The sequence below is a fragment of the Sitophilus oryzae genome, unplaced genomic scaffold (genome assembly GCF_002938485.1).
Source record: "Sitophilus oryzae breed Bouriz unplaced genomic scaffold, Soryzae_2.0 scaffold_1806_pilon_pilon, whole genome shotgun sequence".
Lineage (NCBI taxonomy): Eukaryota > Metazoa > Arthropoda > Insecta > Coleoptera > Curculionidae > Sitophilus > Sitophilus oryzae.
In genome coordinates, this window is record NW_022146509.1 from 628,688 (window position 1) to 651,382 (window position 22,695).

General features: G+C 31.0%; 1 protein-coding gene across 1 annotated transcript in view; it reads left to right on the forward strand.

Annotated features, from left to right (window-relative positions):
* The window catches only part of LOC115883092 (tetraspanin-2A-like), a gene marked incomplete at its 3' end in the record, with an annotated part of 204,586 nt that extends 184,472 nt beyond the window's left edge, over positions 1-20,114 (forward strand). The window contains exon 3 of the mRNA XM_030901374.1: positions 19,938-20,114. Coding sequence (XP_030757234.1) covers positions 19,938-20,114 — 177 coding nt within the window. The remainder of the gene's footprint in view (positions 1-19,937) is intronic.
* Positions 20,115-22,695: the final 2,581 nt, after the last annotated feature.

Genomic DNA, 22,695 nt, shown 5'->3' on the forward strand with positions numbered 1-22,695 from the left:
GAGCGCCATTTTATTTAAGTATAACTTCAGCCATACAGTATTGGCATGATCATAAAACAAGTATGCCTTCTAAAATAAGAACAAGAAAAAAAAATTCACAGTCCTTTACAAAGATGCAACCGGGGGGGCATTGAAAATGATGAATAAAAAGGTAAAAATATGATTAGTGTTAATATGAGTGTATTACATACATATGTTTAAATAACGAACTTAAAAAAAACAACAGATTTAAAGATTCACTGAAAAAGTAGTAATGTTAAAATTAAATGTTTTTTTTTTTATTATTATTAATTATGCGATCGCACCCATCCGTAAAACAAGCTAGCAAAACCCTGGAAAAATAAAATAACATACAAAACATTATCAGGTTAACATGATGACAGATCATGATCAATGACAGATAAAGAATTTTTACGGAAAGTTACACTTTTACGATATAATTTTTTAACCGTTAAAGGCAAACCCTATTTTAAACACAAACTTTTAATACCTACTACTGTATCTAAGACTTTTTAAATTACTAAATTCTTAGCCACGCTTCCGTTTTTCTTGGCTGTTGTGTCACGTCACAGATTAACAGGCCAACGTTTGTACCACAAGGCGATGCTGCAGACCAATAGGTAGACCGGTCGTAGAAATTCATGTTATACAACTTGTAGTCGATCTACACAAATATTATCAAAACTTTTTCTTTGAAATGTGCGTTCAGATTTTGTAAAGTATAAGTCAAAATCGCAAAACTTAAATTTGATATGAGTTTCTTAGTTTTAACTAATATAGTGGCGAATTACAAAATTCCTTTTCAATGAAAATTAATGAGTTAAATAAAATAATTTAATAAATTACTAGCTTTTTCTCATGACTACGTTCGCGTTACAACTCGAATCGTTTATGCATTGATTTAAAATGATTTTTACTTTATAGAGAGCTAGTGAGCATAGATGTTTCTTTTATTTTCATCTTTTTTTATTTATTAAGAGCAATTCAATACTCTATAGGTTATTATTTTTATCTCTTTGAGCATAATTGAGGAAGATATATTTCTGTTATGATGTCACTAAATAAACCCTTGTATAAAATTCTATAATTGTCTGGTTTAAAATGTTATAGTATTGCATTTCGTACAGCAAACTTTAATATCCCATTCTACTCCCTAAGGGTATAAAATTCATAAATTCGCTTTACCTTTGTGCCAATTCTTTTATGTGTATAATCCAGGGGTCACCAAGTTTTATATAAATTTTACTAAAAAAAAAAAAAAAAAAAAATAAATTTCTAAAAATTTCTTCTAATTCTTTTGTAGGATTTCATTCTTCTAAACCAAATAGTAAGGAATTTTAATACAACAAACTGTTCCGAGATAATTTTACTCTCTAAGAGGATGAATTTCCTAAAATCGCTTTGTGTAGTTAATTCACTAATGTCGTTTAAACGAACCTTTGTGCTAATATTTATGTATCTAAAGCTGGCGGCATGAACCTCACCCCTAAAATATCTAAAACTTAATATTGACTTAATATAATCCTTTTTTTTTTTTTTTTTTTTAGATAAATATTTTATTTCTGGAGGTATTGAGTGTAGGTGTTTTTCAGGGTATGTTTTAGTATTTAGTCGTTTTACACAAAGAAATAGCTATTAAGTACTATAAAATACTTCAAAACAAATCTACACATATACACCTTTCATTTAAAAAAGAATCATCAAGATTGGTTAAGTGGTTTCGGCGGGATGGATGTAAAAACCCTTTGAGCTTTATATATGTATGGGATTAGTGGGCATTATATGAGAAATTTGTATTTAATTTGTATTTTGCATTACTTTGGCACTAATATACAGACATTTGTCAGCGGTTTAATCCTTGTAGATAATCAAAAGTTTTTTGATAAAAATTTGATTTCTTTATGTCAGATCATTTCTATGAAAAATTACATTAGATTTTTATTAAAGACGCTGGGTAATTAAAACATTGACCAATAAAGTTTGTCCACTTTAAATAAGGGGTCACGAAATATCCTACTTGGAGTGTTTGGGTTAAGGGGTGTATAATAAATTAATCGTTGTTTTATAATAAAACCATAAAACATTTATTTGTGAGTAAATAATGCAATGGTTGGATATCTCTCCTTTATAATTAAGTGACTAAAAATACACTAAAATAATTAGAAAAAAAAATCTTGTACTTATTTAGTAATTACGTCAATACATACATTGGATCTTTCTCTAGTCTATTTTATTTTTTTATGTACAAATATATTATTAAATTTTAAGCATTAAGTAATAAAACACTTTGTGCCCCCTTATATCGTAAGAGGTTACGAATATACTCCTGGTTACACCCCTTACAGAAAACAGTGTAAGTTGTGTAAATAAATTCATAATCAATTGTTTTATAATAAAACTATAACATTTCTTTATTTGTGATTAAAACAAAACAATGCACTGGTTAAAATAGGTACATTCAATACATGTATTGTGTTATAACATAATATAGCCATTACTATTATACTAATATTATTAAAATATGTGTGTAACATATTTCTTTAACGAATTAACCTGTAACAGGCATTTATATGCCCAGTATATTTTGTTTAACAAACCGGGATCAGGAAAAATCCAAAACCCACCGTTATAGGAGGTATAAGATGATTAAACTTATATAATGACAACTACTTATCGGATAACAAATTAATTACTGCTGTCAGCTAGTTCAGCTAATGTCTAGGTAGAATATACCTAGAGTACCTACACCTACCTATGATACAAGGCTATGATGTAGGTAGCTTATTTTGACGTTACCTCTCACTTCGATGTCACAAGCTAAATTTTTCAGGGATGGAAGTACAGTACATGATATGGGACCCTTATTCCGAAAGTAGTACAAAATTAGACTGGGTAAAGGGGCACTATCATCAAAAATCGATATATTAAAACAAATACATTTTATATAGAGAAAACAAATACTTATTTTGATCCAGTACACAATAAAGTCTCTAGGAGTAATTCTTTTGATAATTATTTTACAAAAAAAAAACATTTCCATTAGCGCTTATGACAAAAAAAAAAAAATCCTTTAAACATGCATAATCATTTCAATCATGCGAAAATTTGGTTTGAAAAATAGATTTTTTTAATATAACTTTCATTTAACGAAAAACGAAGGCCTAAATGGAAAAAAAAGAAACAATTTTAAAAGTTCTCTGTCCTGACAAGGTATCAAAGCAAACCCCATATTTTGCTTTAAACCAATAAAGATATACTAACACAAACAATTAGCGATGTAATGGTTACTGCGCGCGCTGGCCGACTGACGCCGCTGCGCCGAGATTTGCTATACCCTTACATATGACGTCATGGTGGCAAATGTAGCATTTTAATTAGATTTGGGCTCCCTTATATAGGGTAACAGAAACATTTTCAATGTTAAAATGTAAATGTGATACATGATTTGCAACTTTGGACAATGTTGAGAGTTTTTTTTTTTTAATTTATGAAAATTGTAAAAACGTTTCATATCAATTAACTGTCGCTGAGACATATTGCGTGCAGACATTCCCCTTATTTCATTTACGCAGCAAAAGTAATATGCGGTAAAACTTTATGATTTTCATGCGTGATACCTTAATTGAATTCATATTCGTTTTCGGGGTGCTGTCCAATCTAAAATATACAAAAACTGAATACATTTTCAAAGGTGCGTCCTAATCCACACCCTGAATATTTGCCGCGCGATATTAAATTATTCATGGAAGTTTGATGCATAAGTTTGTCCATTTTCATTAAGCCACTCGCTCAAATATATACACACACACACAGAACATTTGGAGCGGATAGGCTAAACAAATACCTTTCGGTTTCGTTTTAATTATCGTGATTTAAAATTGTACTCCTTTGATGAAATGCCTGTCATTTATCCCAACGTATTCGAAAACTCTTACTCAGCATATTCTGCAGAAAAAATAATACAAACAAAAAAAAAAGTTTGTATAAATGTACAGTCCCAAAATGTTTAGCTCTGAGATACAGGGTGGAAAAAGTTTCATATTTATTCTGACGTCTGACAATTTCTTGAAGTAACGTCAATATTTTACGAAAAATTTGTGTCTGGAAGTTTTTCGACATGACATTTTTCCCCTGGTAATGGTATTGATGTTTAAATTACAGTGCACCGCTGTTGGACGGCATTTATTTAAAGTTTAAGTTTATCTCGCCATTAACGACAATTTAATTAAGATTTTCACAGGCCATTTACAGATATAGAAATATCATGCCGCTGGATGATTTGTATTTTTGCATACACCCACACAATTGCCGACAGTTAGTGTATACAGCTAACTAAAAGACAGTTTAGCTGTGTGTTATTTGAACCTCTTTTGTTGTTTTCTTCTAAATTAATACAAATTAGATTGTTTAAACATTTTGTCTGCAATTCTGCATTTTTCCTTAAAATTTAATACAAATCTATTGATATAAACATTTTCAGTCGTGATGCTTCTATTATTTTTATATTTATTAAAATGTATTTACTATAATATTTCTTTCAAAATCGGAACGATGAACTTCCGCAAGGAATTTCTTGCGTATTTACAATTAGAACAGCATTTGTAATAAACAGAAACGTTTATGTAACTGTTATTTAAGTCCTTCTAAAGTTAACACCACTTTATTTCAGAATAAAAATTAAATTAAATTATTTCCACATGAAGTTCTTTCAGTGTTTATGTTTCTAGAAAAGTGTTTATAATGTAAAGTAGGTAGAGGTTTTCAAGTAATTGATTTCAGTTATTCTAAGATCAGAAAATGAAATTTTTATGAATTTATGTTTGGCTACCCTACACAATCATGTACAGAAAACTCTCCATATCACCTCTTATTTAATAATTAATGATAAAACCAAAAATAACAAGAATAGTTTTCAAAAATCATCATCAGCAACTTCCTTAATTTAAATACCGAACTAAATGTTTATTTTACGATTCAATGCTCTTTAGAAGTAAGAAATATATCAAGAGCGTGCATATAATTGTAGCCAAAAGTATGCTTGCCTACCCTAGACAAATCATAAAATCTTTTTTTTTATATCCTTAACTTATAAATCATTACTAATATTTGCAATAAGCATTTTTCAGCGTATTTTTGTTCTTTGAAATTGCTAAGATATATTGCGGGAACTCAAAAACTAGAGCCAATTTTGACAACGGATTGACGATCTGAGTTCAGGGCATCAAATAACGTTAAGAATCATTCCCATCTGCTCGGGTCCAAAAGTTGATCCGAACTTGTAAACTCTGTGTAATTAGTGTTAATTTTAAAATTTTATGTAATTTTTTGTAAATGATGTCTAGAGACTAGCTGGTATTTCTATCTAGACTATACGGTAATTTCCCTTTGTCTCAGGTCATATATTATTTTATTAGCCTCCCAAAGGGAGCGCCTTTAGGAGAAATATTTAATAATAAAATATGATTTAAGCAAAAGTTCATTCTAGAGATCTGTTGGCACTGTTTTATGGCCATTCTTGTAACTGCTTTTGCAACGCGTCGAAGGGTTCTGGCCCTGTGAATGGCATTGATGAGCCTTATTTTATCGTTTCCATCTTATTCTGTCACCTCTAAAACCCTGTACATTTTACATTAACATTGAAATATAATTTAAACAAATTTAATATGGTAAAACAAATAAAAAGAGACATTTACGTTTTCAATTGAGATTAATTCAATTTTATTATTACGATTCTGTATAAAAATTAAAATACACAATACTAAACCTACATGTTTGGGCCCATCTTTACATCAATATAACAAATATAGTTGAATGCACTTCAGTGCAATAATATAAATATTAGTTATTATTCACGGCGTTATTTTATTTTATTTCATAAGTATTTCAAAAATATAAAATGAAGTCTCTGATAACGTTTAAATATTGCTTTCGACATTATTATACTAAATAATAACTGATAATTAATTATCAACATGTTTTGTGTATTTAACTTAAAATGCTGTATTTCGGTATATAAATTAGAGACATATAAAATATTTTATGGTACTAAATTTAGTAAAACGAAAATTTAATGGTTAACTAAAATATCTATGCTATTATAGCAATAAAACTGTATAGTAGTAAAGCTGTATTTAATTAATTAACCTTTTGTGTTAAATATCTACAGTAAAATTAGATTTTAATAAAAATAATGTAATTAAATGAAATTATATTGAATAAAGTATACAGTATGGAGCGAACGAAAGTATACAGGACGAACTTCCACTGGCCATAGCCTTTATAGACTTTGGGAAGACTTTCGACTCGATATATCAATAATAGAAGCCCTAGCAAAACAAGGTATTGACAGATCTTATATAGAAAATCTCGCCAATATATACAAAATCCAAACTCGCGGCAATCTATACCTAATATATAAAATCCTTAAGTGACTGACATACTGATTAATCATCAATCAGTTTGAGCATGATCCTGCTCAAACCACTCAACGTAAAAAGCCCACCTTTGGCATTGGGTTGATTCTAGGGATTTTTCGAAATTCCAGTCAAGAGGGTGAAACCACCCTCAAATATTAAGGCAATATTTTTATTTAAAAACGGTCAAGTTTCCCAAAAACGCTTTTAAACACGGTTATTTTATTTTGTTGATTTACATATTTTAAGATTTTTTAAAAATGTATACAGGGTGTTTCTGAAAAAATCTGGTCATTGATTAATCACGATCCCGCTTAAACCGTTTGACGTTTAAAGCCGATTTTTTGCAAAGGGATTGACTGTGGGGTGTTCGATAAGGAGAGGTTCTCGAATCTCAAATTCCAAGAGGGTGAAACGCCCCCCAAATATTACAATATTTGTTATTTAAAAACGGTTGTCTTTCGGGAAAATGTTGGACAAGCATAATTTTATTTGTTTTTTTACATATTTTGAAATTTTTTAAAAAATCATACAGGGTGTTCCAAAAAGTTGGGTAATTTCTTAACCACGATTCTGCTTAAACTGCTTGACGTAAAAAGCTTATTTTTGGCAAACGGATTTTTCTTTCGAAAGTGAAATTCCAACGAGATGAAACTACCCCTCAAATATTAGCAACTTATATAATAATATCGCCATTTGTATGTTAATGAAAATTCTTGCTTTGCTTTATCATCACCATTACAAATGATTAATTCGACGTGAACGAAGTCGCTGGTACACGCTAGTGATATATTAACCAACCCCAGAGTTTCCAATGTAATATGATGGTATAGACCACCCTGTATCTAATAAATTGTTGGTTTGTTACATATTTGGCAATAGGAAATATGTTGCAACTATTGCATACGCAGCAAAATCTATGACCCAGTCATCGGTCAATGCCTGTAATGGAAAATCATTAATAAAGATACTTTTGTCATGAACTAAGGGGTTTGATTCCTTCTCCACCAAGACTTTATAAAAGTATTACACCAACTGGCAAAGGAGTACCTACGACAGCGAGACGCGATATCCCCAAAGCTGTTTACAGCAACATTAAAATAAATCATCTTAACTGGACTGGACCAACAAGGAATTAAAAATAAATTAAGAATAACTTAACCATCTAAGATTCTATGATGACATAGTATAATTGCCAATAGTCCTGAAGACGTACAAACATAAATTAATGAACTAGACACATCCAGCAATAAAGTGAGTCTCAAAATAAACTTAGCAAAAACTAAAGTAATGTACAACGAACTAGTAGAGAGAAAAGATATTCTAATAATCAACACAACACTGTAAATAATAGAAGAATATATACCTTTGGGACAACTAATGCACAACTTGGGATCTCTACTGCCAGGCATCAACAGAAGAATTAACTTAGTATGGAGTACTTAAGTAGCCACTTTATCTAAAAAAGAAAACATTCGACCAATGTGTACTAATGGGCATGACCTATGCATGCGAGATCTGGACACTTAAAACGGACATCGTAAGAAAGCTTCACGTTGGACAACGCTCAATGGAACGAAATATGCTATGAATAATCAAGAGAAACCGTAAAAGAATAGAGTGGATACTACAAAATACCCAGGTAATAGATATCATTCACAGAGTTATAATAATAATAGCTCGGGTATATAGCGTTTAACGCCTTGGGAGTAGTAAGGTACAGCTTGTCATGCTAGAGCCGTTCGGTATACAAAGGTGGCTAGCATTACGCTTCAACCGCCTGTTATTACCTGAGGATTGTGAATCCCAAGTACTCATTTAAGGCTAAGTCGACCTGGGTATCCAAACTATTTTAATTTTATTAAAAATAGTTGGCTGATGAAATGCCGGCTGTAGGATTCGAACCGACAACCTTTGAATTGGTAGACGAGAGCTGTACCTCTACCCCACCGGGCACCTTCATTCACAGAGTTAAATCCTTCAAATGGCAATGAGCAGGACACCTGGCAAGAAGAACGGACAACAATGAACCACAAAAATTACAGCATGGTACCCACGAGGAATTAAGATCGAACCTGAGATGGAAACATCATATTAAGAAATTAGCAGGGATAACTTGAGCTCGCATAGCCAACAAGAGACAGCAATGGGCCCAACTACAAAGAAAATGTCTAAATATGTGAGGGACGCTACACCGTATTTGGAAATGGTTGAATAAGCTGAAAATTATGATGACGATGATACAGTATGTACTAAACTATGCAGTTTTTATTAAAATAAAATAAACTAGTCCATTTATTGATACAGCGTCATTTCATATTTTAAACAATGTATGTATAAAAAAACGTACATAAAAAATAATATAACATACATTCTCTTCGATAAATTTTTGGAGTTAAATTGATAATATATTTTATTTCCCCTTCGAAGTTAATTGAGTAGAATATAGTTTTTATAAGACTACAAAGTTTGCACCATAAAAATTTTATTTAGTGTTGGAGTTCTTTTAGTTAATCCCAAAAACATTTCCTCGCAAATCAGCTCCTGGAAAGTTTTAAAGAAGCACTGAAACTTTCGACAGTTAATTTTAGCACTTGAGAAATTGTCAAAGTACCTACGATATTTTAACTTTCCTCGAATTAATGTTTTATCAGGATATGTTGCTCCGGAGTTTTCTATACTCGAGAACTATTACATTAGATAATTCAGAAAATATATTAGAACATATAAATGAGATCAATCAAATAGCATTTAAACAATTTTATTCAAATATGATTAAAACTATTTATACTTTTGACACTCTTTGATAAGAAAATTTAAAAAAATAACTTAACCCAACTAGCATGTTTGGACACATTTTAGGTAATGTTTGTAATAATTGTATCTGTTTCTTGACACAAAATGGAAACGGTATGCCACAAATAGGAAACATTTCCGAAACCTATATATTTTATATGGCTTTATTACATGTGGTTTCAATTTGGTGGCACAAGCTGTTTGCCGAAATGTTTCGATGCGGAACCAAAACTTTTAGAGGAAATGTTTCGAAATATTTTCTGCAATTTGTGTCCAAGAATTTCTCGTTTTCAGCAGCCACTGTTTCTAAGAAGTGTGAAGAAACAAAATACCAAACTAAAATAGTCTATGTCTGTGTGTTGTGTGTGAAAACAACCATCAAGAATGTCACCATAATTTTTTTATCTTAAAATCTTTGTTTTGGGGTTTTCTCGCACAAAAAATGTCTGGCAAAAGCAAATTCATCCCTTAATTTAATAATGTACTTTCATATTTTTAATGTCCTTTCTATATATCATTATTTGCTAATACTAAATATTTTTGTTTGAAAAATAGATTTTTATTTGTATTTCTATATCATGGTTCTGAAAATAAAAATATATAAATCAATGTAAGTAAAACGCGTTCTTATGAGTTTAAAAGCTCAACAGCCGATAACACACATATTTTTAGTTAAAAACGCTACCACTAGCCAATATGGCGAAATTTTAATTCATTATTTTATAAAATTGGCATGGAGTCGGACACAAATCATCAACATTTTATCATATTTGTGTCCATAAAGACAGACACTCGTCTTTCGAAAATTAATCGACAATAAATGGAAACCTTGTTTCTAAAATGTTTCGATTTAGCGCTATATGTGTAGTAATTTCGAACTGGTCACCTGTCAACAACGCCAATCAAAACTTGTTGTCAAAATAATTAAAACAATTTTATTTACTTATTCTTCTTCTTCTTCGTGTGCCTTCTCCTCATTGGAGGTTGGCGACCATCAATTGGAATTCCTCCCTGTCTTGAGCCAAACGGATAATTGCACTGGCCTCTCCTATATTAAACCACTGGCGCAAATTCCGCAACCAGGAAAACCGTTTACGCCCGATGCCTCGTCGTCCTTCAATCTTTCCCTCAACGATCAGCTGTAGGAAACTATATTTGTTATTTCGAAAAATATGACCAAAATATGCTGCTTTCCGTCGTTTTATTGTAGTTAATAGTTCTGGGTCCTTACACATTCTTTCTAATACTTCGAGATTTGTTATTCGTTCGGTCCAGGATATTTTTAACATTCGTCGGTATAACCACATCTCAAATGAATCCAAGCGTGACATGGTCCGTGCCTTCAACGTCCATTCCTCGACTCCGTTTAACAATGTAGAGAGTACATAGCATTTGGTAGCTCGGCATCGAGTAGTCAGATTCAGGTCTCGGTTGCAGAGTAGAGTTTTCATTTTGAAAAAAGTGTTTCTGGCTATTTCAATTCTATGTTTGATTTCTTTATCAGAATCCCATTTATCATTCAGCCAGCAACCCAATTACTTAAATCTTCTTACCCTTTCTATATTTTGATCTTCCACTTGTATCCTGATATTTTCGATATTTTGTTTGCTGATAATCATAAATTTTGTTTTGTTTATATTTATTTTAAGACCATGGCTCTGACTAATACTGCTAACTCTGTCCATCAGGCATTGCAAATCCTTCTCATTGCCAGCTAGGAGCACCGTATCGTCAGCATATCGGATGTTATTAATAGGTTTACCATTTACCTTTATTCCCTCTTCTAAATCTTCCAACGCCTCCTGGAATATCGATTCAGAATATAAATTAAACAGAAGTGGCGATAATATACATCCTTGTCTGACGCCTTTAAGAATTTCTATATCCGTTGTTGATATTATAACACAATGATTATAACACAATAATTAAAACATAAAAACATGTATTCCATTAGAGAAAAAAGAGAAAAAAACCTTAGCTCGTAACATATTTTTCGGTCTCCTGTTGGGTTTGGGTAGTGACTGTTCTGACATTTATTCCTAAAACAAATTTTCTCTGTAATGCGTATAGTAAATTATTATAACATCGCATAAGAAAAATATCTATTTATGTGTAGTCACCATAATATGTCCTTCCTTCTGCTTTTTTAATTATAGTACTACGAGTATATAAACTTGAAGAATACCTAAATGCGAAAACGGCAGAAAAAAATCATAACAATAATGTAAGGTTATGTTCTCATATATGACCGAATATCAAATAAATTATGGAAACTTTTCAGGCACAATGCGGGTATGAAATCTGTAAATGTGAGCCACATCTGTTTCTTAAAAGTATCGAAAAATTTGTGACACTAAGATCTTTGTTGTTATAGCTCATGTAGCGAAACCATATATATTGGTAAATGTTTCGAAACAAATAACGATTTATGTTTAGATACAGATGTGTCAAAAATGTGACGAAACTGTTTCGCAATGTTTCTAAGCAGATATTTTGTTTCGATTTTGTGTCTAAAAATGCTACTTGGGAAGGTTAATAAACTTAAATATGAATATTTTTGGTATATTGATCAACAAACGTTTAAATCCCTTAATAACCTATAATATTCTAAAAACGCAGTTAAGTAATACGACATAATTCAAGTGCTTTTCCGTATATAAAGTAGGTTTATCGTTTATATAATTTATGTTTCCATTTCCAGCCATTAGAGATGCCTGGGTCATAAAAAGAAGTATTCTTTGTTTTCTATCCTTATAAACAGTGTTTTTTTTGCATTTTTTATCTCTAGTAAAAGTTTTTCGCTCGAGCATTTTAGAATAAAAGCTTACTTTTAATAAATTTTCCTTGTACCTTGACTGGTATTTTTCTTCAACATGTTTATGAGAAGTCAATATTTACTCTAGCTAAAAGTTAAGCTTATGGCTTTTAGAGTATATGAATTATTTAATAGGAGAGACCTTTATTAAGATCATACAGGCTAAAAGCATCCCTATTTTATGTTCCTCTAATTTGTATTAAAACCAACAGCTCACTTACGTTTTCAGGCAGGCTATAAAGAAAATTTTAGTAAAATGTTGCGTCTAATATAGTTACTTATTCTTTTTTATATGTAACCGTAGTTATTTTATACAGGATGAGTCTTAAATAAATGAAAATAGTTTCCAAGTTCATCAAAAGTCTAAATAGCTGAGTTATTCATTCATGTTGGGAGTTACACTTATGAATAAAATACCAAATCATATCATAAGAAATCGAACAGGAGTAAAGGATGCTGTGATGTCTATCTTATATTGAACTGAGTAGGACATGTGACTAGGATGACAGATGGACGATGGAGAAAGAGACTTGTGGAATGGAGACCAAAACACGAATTAATGAAGACATGTTATAAAAATAGTGGCTGGAAATTGGATTCAGGTGGCACAAGATAGAAAGGGATGGTTTTTTTTGAGTTAAAGGAAGGCTTTTGTTCAGCAGTGGCCGGAAATAGCCAAATCATGATGATTGTTATGGTGAAGCGAAAATTCACTTTTTTCCAAATTTGAAGTAGGCTAGTGTGCCAAAACTTGTCAATTGTGACACTAAATAACGTGTTAAAATCCCAACTAAATCAAAAATATTTTAGAGGTTCCCCAAATGCCTTGAAGTTTCAAAATAGTAAACAAAGCGCACTAATAGGCTATTAGTCTATGGTTAATACATATAATATTTATAAAAAAAAACTCAAAATTTCAGTGCAGATAAAGTCAATAATCACTACACAGGCTAATAAACTACTTTTTCAAATTTGTCAAGATTTCGAGAATTTTATTCTCATCATCAGGACAGTTTCTAAAATATATAAATAAAAAAAGGCATTAACATTTTACAATTGTATAACAGGAAAAAAAACAACTTACGACTGAGTCAATTAGCGAAAGCGACATCCTTTGCACAAAAAGGTCTTAAAGGTCGTAAAACTAGCATCATATGACATTAGAATACAAGGAAAGTTCCTTTATAAAATTAAAAAACAAATAAAAAAATAAATTATTTTTTTATAAATTTAAAAACAATTTTTTTTTAAATTTACTAAGACTAATTTCTACATTGTTGTTTCGACCTCGATCAAACAGTGATTGTTTAATAAAGTACCATAATGAACTGAAGATTCTAGAACTATCCTTATCAAAAGATTTTTTCTATATAATGACATTTACTTCTTTTAACGTTTTTTTTTACAAAACTACAACCATCCACGGTCACGAAGTATCAAAATATATCCATTGAATTTAATTGAAAGTTGATTTTTAGTTGATTTTTAGTAAAACCCATAAGAATGACCTGAAAATTATTTTTAATCATAAATACACTGTTATTGGGCATAATAAATAATGTATGTATTAATGTTAATTACAACATTAATGTTAATTACAACAAATGTCATATTAGTCTGCTATGTTTACTATTAAACTTTCAAGGCCTTTGAGGAACCTCTAAAATATTTTTGATTTAGTTGGGATTTTAACACGTTAAACTTTTGCACGTTTTGAAAAAAGGAATTCCTGATTATGATGATGAGCTGATTTATTTAAAGAAAAATTGCTTAAAGTTTGTCAACCGCTGGATTTTTATTTGTTTCTTTTTTTCTCTAAATTTAATCTACTCTTTATGCTCCGACATTATCAAGATGTCGGTAAACTGAAATTTAAAAATAATCAGAACATGTTTTTCTTGGTGCACGCTGAAAACGAAATGAAGACGCTGAAAGCAACAAAACAAAATTAGTTGCACGAATGAGTTTTTATTGCTTTGGTTTCAACTTTGTTTTGGTTTCAACCGAGGTTTCAACCCCTTTTTTCGTGAACCTTTGTTTTTTTACCTGGACAAAAAAAATAAATAAATAAAATCTGGTCCGAACATCTGAGTAGGGCGACAAGCTTTATCCGCTAGTAAGTTTGGCAAACATGCTTGTGGCGCAACAAGTAAAATGTTGACTTTTAAGTAAATGTCACTCTAATTCACATTTGCTGTCCTCCATTCGCGAACTTCAAGTTCCAGTACTTTAAGCCCTGGGCTACTCGAGAACGGTTCTGAAAGAAGCTGTGCGCAATAGCCTGATGCCTTCATATGGCGCGGAACAGTTCTGGAACTTTATGACTCAATTGAATGGAGTGAGAGTATCGCGTTCTTGAACAGTTCAGTGCTGCACAACTGCGTGAATGGAGGACAGCAATTGCAATAATAAATAAAAAAAACGGTTTTAATAGGTTTACAGAAACACTTGTGCGATATTTGTTACGTTCCTGTTACCTTTGTTAAGTTCTTCTGAAATTCAAGGTAAAATTTAATAAATAATTTTATAGTTTTTAAGCGAAACCTCTTTACGCGCACTGGGAGACAAAAATTAAAGGACAGCCTACAGCTTAGAAAAAAATAGTGCGATTTAAATGAAATTTGGTATGTCGATAGATTGGACCAAGGCCAACTTGACAGCATACAGTTAGTTAGTACTTGGCGTGTCACTTCGACAGTTAGTTTTGACGTAAGAAACGTCAAACGGTGGTGTCGTCCGATCTCGACCAAGCCCTGCAACGTTTCATTTACATCTTCATCCAGGTGGGACTCGGCGTAATTGGGGACGGTCTACAGGATGACGCCAACTCGACGTTTCGAACCGATGCCTTTAAATGGACGAAATCATCAGGATTTTTCTTAATTATGGGTCGATTGGAACCGAACTCGACACGTGGATAAAGGTACCCGAATGGAGTACTCAGATGGACAGACGGTCATTTTAATGGAAATTTTGTGAAAGTGAATAACATTAATTAATATTTTTAATTTATTACTTTTTCAACATTACAAACTCCACTTTTTAAAACATGTCATTCAAATCCTTCAATTTAATAACTGTTAGTAAGAAGTTTCACTTCAAATCGCACACCGTGCACACACAATTTTTTTATTTCATACTTTTTATAATATTTTATAGGTATTCTGTAAAATGTATACCACTATGATATCATTAAATTTAATTTTTAAACAGAATGCTTTAATTTTATACTTTGCCGGTAACAGTTACATTATAATCTAAAAGAGCTTTATTTGAAATCCCTTGAACAGAGCGAAGACAAAGCTAAAAAACTTTGCCACAGAAAAGTGTATTGTGCTGTAATCGTGGCAAGTATTTAGACGGGCGTACAGGATTCTTCACTCAGTTTTAGTTGTAGCCATTTTGTGAAGCTTTTAGTTTGTGAAAGTGTCGTGCAGCTAACTAATTTTCCCTGTGTTTTGTGTCAGTGACTGTAGTAAATACGTATCGCTTTGACTGCCCTTTTTACGACTTTGTTTACTTTTACCCTTTCCTAGAAAATGTCTCTATTCTGTATTTCTCGTCGAGAATATGAGACCGTTATAAAAGAGTTTTATGTTAAAGAGGTATTAAAGAAAAAAAAATATTTATTTTTTTATATTTTATTTCTTATTGAATAAGTTTATATTATCGTCTTGGTTAACGCTAACCATAAGTAGAGTCATAGCTTCCTTGGTACATTATTAACGAGGAATTAAGATGCAATAATTCTATCTACCATTTATGGGTAAGAACAATGAAATACTATAGACATCTCCTGATACAATATTTTTCTGCCCCAGCCACTGACGGTATTTTTTTATTGTTTTTGGTAAATTGATTAACTTTGAAGTGGAAGGAAAATTTGTTATGCTTCTTAAATATTTCACCCATTTTGATGGCAGCGTAATCGAACGTGTGCCAAATTTTCTGACAAAACACTTAACGCCAAGGCCAAAGGCATTTTCTGACAAAACACTTAACGCCATTGACAACAACCGTTTATGAGCAGATCAATTAATACAAGAATAACCTGGCAACAATCAAAGTTCGTACCAGCAGCGTTAATGTAAATATACCGGAAGATAAGTAAATGTAATATTTGAGTCGTTTTAAAATGGGACAATATATACTCAATTCAGTAAGAAATAAAATTATCTATGTACCAGGGAATTATAAAGTGTTAATAATATTAGGCAACTATTGTCCCTCGGGCCATAGGCCCTCTGTACAGACACTTTGCCCCCTATAATTGACATCCTTATTATTCCCTTGATAAATAAATAACTATAATATTACTACATCATGCCAAGAACTTTTAAAGATAATATAGAGAACCAGTTTTTTAAAATCAGATTCAGTATTTCTAGTTTTTGATTGGAATTTTGGTATTCTAATCCCGACCAAAATTGAAATATATCGTCATATCATTAGGTATCTTGCAATTCGGATTGTTCGAAAGTCAGTGAAAGATGAAGACGCTATTTATTTATTTTTCTAAAAAACAAAACATCAAAAGAACTGTTTCAACAGTATTATTAGTAAATATAATTTTTTAATTGTTTAATGTTTTATGCTGTTTGATTTAACCTTCATATAATGTTATAGTTAATCTTAATTATGATCACAGTATAGTAATTGTTTCTTGTTAAGTATGTGTATTTATAATAATTATTGGACTAGAAAACACTAAACGTTATTTTATTAAAATCAACTAGGCAAATTACATTGCGTGCATGTTAATATAATTACATGGCTGTGGTTTATTTAATTAGTGAAATAGACAACAAGGCATATATGAAATTTATCTACCGTATGATGAAGGAAAAACGACATCCAGTTGGCTTGGAAATGGAGATCGATGACATTCCTCATTTAATTTTATATATAAAATGACAGCGATCTTCATTTAGTTCTCGCTGGCTACTTTTTTTCCGATCATATTGTATATAAATAATAAAAATCTATTATTTAAATTTTATTATATGTATTATTAATTAATTATTAAAATTGTCTCTTTAAAGTTTTCATTTATAATAATATCTTTCTCAGACTACCGTACCTCCAAATTTATATTCTAAATCATGAATATTCTATAAGACCTAAAAATAAATTTTATTGTTTATTTGGGTATTATTTATCAAGTTTTAATAGTTGAAAGTTGCGGAGTGTTACAATTTATACGAATTTCAAAACTTTTGCATTATTTACGACTAGCACCAGCTTTTAAAATTCCGCGAAAGTTTTTGTCGGATTCACTTAAAAAGTTAGTTCAATTATAGAAAATTTCGTTGGAAACTCTTCAAAGGCAAACGTGAGGATAATGTCCGTTATTGAAATAAATTCTGAGAAGAATAAAGTACTGAAATGACTAAATATCTAAATATTGTATAAATTTCTATTTCTTACTTATGAAATCATATTTCTCTAGATAATTTGAAGACTTTGAGTAAATAATACTCTAAGAGCCAAAATCAATATTTTGAGATAAACAACATTTTTTGTTATATAACCAATGTATAAGAACGGACGGTGTCTCTGTTGAGTTTTTTTTAACACAGTTTAATAGCCGTGGCACTTAGCGATTTATATATGTTGTTGGTTATTGAACTTAAAACATTTTACAAATAAAACATGACAAATCTATTTTTTGGCACTTAGAACATTATTTACTTCAAGTCTTCATTTGTAAAATTTCTAAATATATAATATAGCAAACTAATAAGAGAATAGCAACAGAGTATTTTTAATGTGTTTTAGTTAAACTTTCTTTGTAATTTTAATTTGTAATACTGGAGTGTTCTTCAAAACCGACTCATCCCTATAACTTTTTTACTTTTTTGATTGACGCATTCAATTACTTTCGGTCACTTCCGGTTTCACGGGAAATTATTATAACTTTTTATTTTTAAATATATTCCTCGGTATTTTTTAATTTATACGGTACAAAATGACATTTTGAATAGAATGGCTATGTATATAAATAGGCTATGTATTGACAAGTAATTTTTAGTCGGCTGACTATTTAGTTGCAGATTTATAACCAACATGTTCTAATAAATCGCGCTCACATGCAATCAAATAATTGCCCGATCGGCTCTATAAGTATGTATTGTTTACACTTTTGCAACCAAATAGCACATTTTTACAACTTAATGGCCAGTGAATACGAACAGATGAGATTATATTATTTTAAGGGTATATTTCCATTGATAGCGTAGGTTCAATACCTCAACTGAGAATTACACGTGGGAGTTGACATGCGGGACAATATTAATGGGATGTAGGTTTAACCTTTTATAGACTCACTAACTTTTTTAACTGAAATACCGCAAATAACGAGTTAAAAGTTTAAAATAGATTTTTGTTATAGGTATATTTTTATATACCGGATGTTTTTCGAGAGTGGCTTATCCCTATAATTTATTTTCTCAGACAGAAAAACGAGATTTGGTGTATTTCAATTAATGACTGACGTCTTCAATTAATGTCGGTCACTTCCTGATTTACCGGACATGTCTACATGATTTAATTTTTAAATGGCGCCTGAGATATTATTTTACTTAGTTCGATAGAAAATTACGTTCCGAATAAATTGACGTATCATAGGACAACTTTTGACATTTTTTGACCATGGCTGTGTTAAATCACTAATTTTTAATCAAGGATCATTGGAAAAATAGATTTCATTGTCTAATATTTTTAGTTATATTCTTTTGCCATTTAAAAGATGCCCAAATCGTATTTTTAATCATAACTTAATTTATTCAAATGGAAAGTAGGTGGTTAACGAATATATTATATATATTCGTTATTCGGATAGAGCATTATTTTATGAAAATTTTATGGTTAATTTCTATGGTACTCTATATTGAAATCTAAATATAGGTTTTAAGCGAATAAGTCAAAAGTTTACATATGAGATCTCATTCTATTCACAATGCCATTTTTTATCGAATAGAGTAAAAAAAACCTATGAAACCGTCTAGGAATTAAAAGATAATATTATCATATCCAGTGAAACTTGATGTCATTTTTTTTACTTAAAATATAAAAAAATATAGGGACAAGCCTCCTGTGAAAAACACACGGTATAGTATCTTTAAACAGTTAATGATTAGTACCAAACAGAATGGACAAATAAAAAAAAATAGAAAATAAACCAGTTTTGAAAAATTTCTTTTGTAGATTAATACATATATAACATAATTTAAAATTAAATTAAAGTTAATTTCTATATTATTTATTTAACATTAACTAATAGGTACACATTTAGTGTATTAATTAAAATGCGTTTTAGGAGACCGAAATAGACAAAATATCAAAAGACAACTTTTAATCAGCATTTAACGGTTAGGTTTACACTCTTTGCCAACAAAAGAAAAAAAAGTTAGTAACGCACATATTTTTTTTAAAAAAATATTCCAGTGATAACCCATATGCACGTCCCTGCTGAATATGTCGACACTTTTTTAGCATTAAAATACGTCACACATATAGTAACTTTTACCCTCAAAATTTCATTCGAATCGCTAAAAGCACATGGATTTTTTTTTAATAAATCGAAAAAACTTATTAAGACTTTAACCCCCTGCAGCAGCGAAACACAGCAGAATTATCGGACCTATATTAATTTGAAAAATAAATCTTATTTATATAATAGGAATCTCCCCAAGAGACATGGCACATGTTTTTTGAAGGTCCCTATATTTTTATTCCCAGTTTAACACCCTTAGAATTTCTAATTTTTGCGGATAGAACATTCATAAAAAATGATGGAAATAAGCGACTTGTTCGTTAATTTGCTCATAATTTGTTCATATAATATTTTTTAAAGATTCTCCTAAACTCAGAACATAAATTTTAACTTAAAATATTTTTTACTTCTTTTACAGTTTATCGGGACTCAACTATTTTGCTTTGTCATCTTGCTAGCCGGATCTGCCGTTCTCTTAGACAACAGCGCCAGAGATTCCAAATTCCAGCCTGTAGTTCGTGAAAGTATGCGACAACTTATTATGAATGCACAGTACGACGACTACAAGTATAATTTACAACTGATTCAGGAAGGTGTAAGTATGACTACATATTTTTATTTTATTACCTTATTATGTTAAGTTTATTTTACCTTCAGCATCTAAAAATAAAAAATTACCTTTTTTTTAATTTATTATAGGTTGCTTTCCGATATTTTATTCATAAACATTTATAAGTGCTTATTATAACTTTGCCCATAACGTTTTAATGTTTTTTACTATCAGTATTGATATTGATTGGACGATAACATTCTATTTTTACTATGTATTTCGACTGAAAGCACCGCTTTCCTTAAAATACATTTTTAGGACTAGGAATGTTAGGTTAGCCTGGGTATCGAGGCACAAGGATCACAAGGGTATAATACTTTCGAAGGCAGTAGGAATGGTCTGAGGATCTTAATTCCGTCATTGCCCTTTGTCTGCACTATTATTGGCATCATCTGTTTAAACAAATTAAAGGACCCAAACCAGATCAACTGACTGTGGAATTACTATAACAAAAATGCATATGAAATGGTTAAAAAAAAATACTGAAGAAACTAAAAAAGAAAATGGCCCATTAATAGGCCCAAAACCTTTCTGCGGCGCTTCAAAAGCAGTCACAAAATGGACACAAAATAGTGGGTGAACAACAGATCTCTACAGGTGAAAAAATTCATAGAACATTCGCTAAATTTTACTGCAGACATGATGATGATAAGCTAAAACAGAATGACTGTCAAATCTGTAGTTGGCTTACCCACAGAGCATTGTAAGCTGAATATGCTGATTGATTGTCAATCAGAGGAAGAAACTACGGAACACATTTTATGTCAGTACGACAAGCTAGGAAATATTTAGTTCTATGTATTAGGCACTTATTTATTAGAAATTGACATAGAGTTACTTGGAGAGTTCAGTCTTACTTCTTATTCTTTTTTTTGTGTCCACCTGGTTTCTCTTGCCGTCTACAAGCTCACAGTAAAGAAAACATATAAGCGGCTTCCTTTCATCCTGCATGCGTGACCAGCCCACCTTAAGCAGGATTTAGAAATTATGACTTCAGCTCTCGCAGCTGGTTTTTTCAAGGACCGATACGTTCAAAACATGGTGGTACTATTTGATTGTGAAAAGTTGTTTGAGGTATCTCTGTTGCAACTTATTTTCAAAATTGTTCGGTCTATAAGTTGTTCAAACAGATAGAACTTATCTAGAGATCACAACAGGATCACGATAGATCTGAAAAGGCCACAGTGGAACAGACCGATAGCCACAACCCAAATCTAACCTAATCTGATCTAGGTTTTCTTAACATAATTTAACTGACATATTGTTTTAACGAAATATTAGTGCTTTCCTTTTATCCTATTATTTTATCTCAATTTTATTTTGCCACTCTTATTTTTATTATTTATTTAATATAGATTGATATTTTATTCTACCGAAAATATTATGAATAAGAATTGATTCAACAATAAGGTATAAAACAGTTTTAACTAAATAAATTTAAAATTGCAATTGAATATTCGGCAAACTTTTGAATAGAATTAAAGCAAAAGAAAGACCTTTATCAATATAAAAAATGATTTTCTCAGTTATTAAACACAGGTAACTTTTTTATTCTGGATTTCAAAGAGCTGGAAAACGATGGTCGCCTGCGAGAGAGAGGAAATTCCAGAAAATTAATTGCCACAGTTGCAAAAAGTTTCGGCAGCAGTATTCAGAGGTCACTTTTCTGATGCGCGTCCAACTCTAAATGTTGTCTCATTCGGCTGAAAGATATGAACTGAAAAACGTAACCCCGACAAAAGAGAAGTTGTGATTGCATGTCGCTCTCCGTTGTTCTCTTGATGGGAACATGAAAACTACGTCGAAACCTGAGAGAAAAAACTTTTTATCGGTACATGGCATTTCATTTTTTTTTAATTTTGTCTGTAACGGCTTAACGTTTCTGACTATCAATTGGCTAGGTTGAAAACATTTCCGATTCTAATGCATATGAACGCAGAGAATGCATTGTCTTACTTCCATTTAACTGTTTTTTTTTTAACAATATACTATTTTTTCTTTAGTGATATGTAAAAAAATTAGTTTGTTGAAAGTATAGATATCCAGCACTATGCAGTCTTGATATTATATTTTTAATTTACTGAAACTTTGGTTAAAAAAACTATGTCCGAAAAGTGGTTAGAAACTAGAATTAATTTAACTTTACTAATAATTATATAACCTATATTTTCCTAAACAACAAGGAAAACAGAATAAACCCGCGAAGAAAAAATTACATTATCTTATACAGGGTAATCTTCATGGTGTCAACAACATCGCAATATTTAAAATGCTCTATCGCAATTTTTAAATGCAACACTATGTACATTATACCGTATGATCGAGAAAAAACGGCGTCAGCGATGGCTATGGAATGAAGATCGCTGTCATTTTATATGAGAAATGTCATCGATGTTCATTTCCCAGCCAACTGGACGCCGTTTTTTTTTCGATCATACGGTAGAACTCCTAAAGGCTGGTAGAAATGGAGCACGTACGCTCACTGCAGTATACATGGGCCACTGCCGCCTGAGATCACACCTAGAGAGGATGGGACTGGTGGAAGGCGCCAAATGCCGACTCTGTA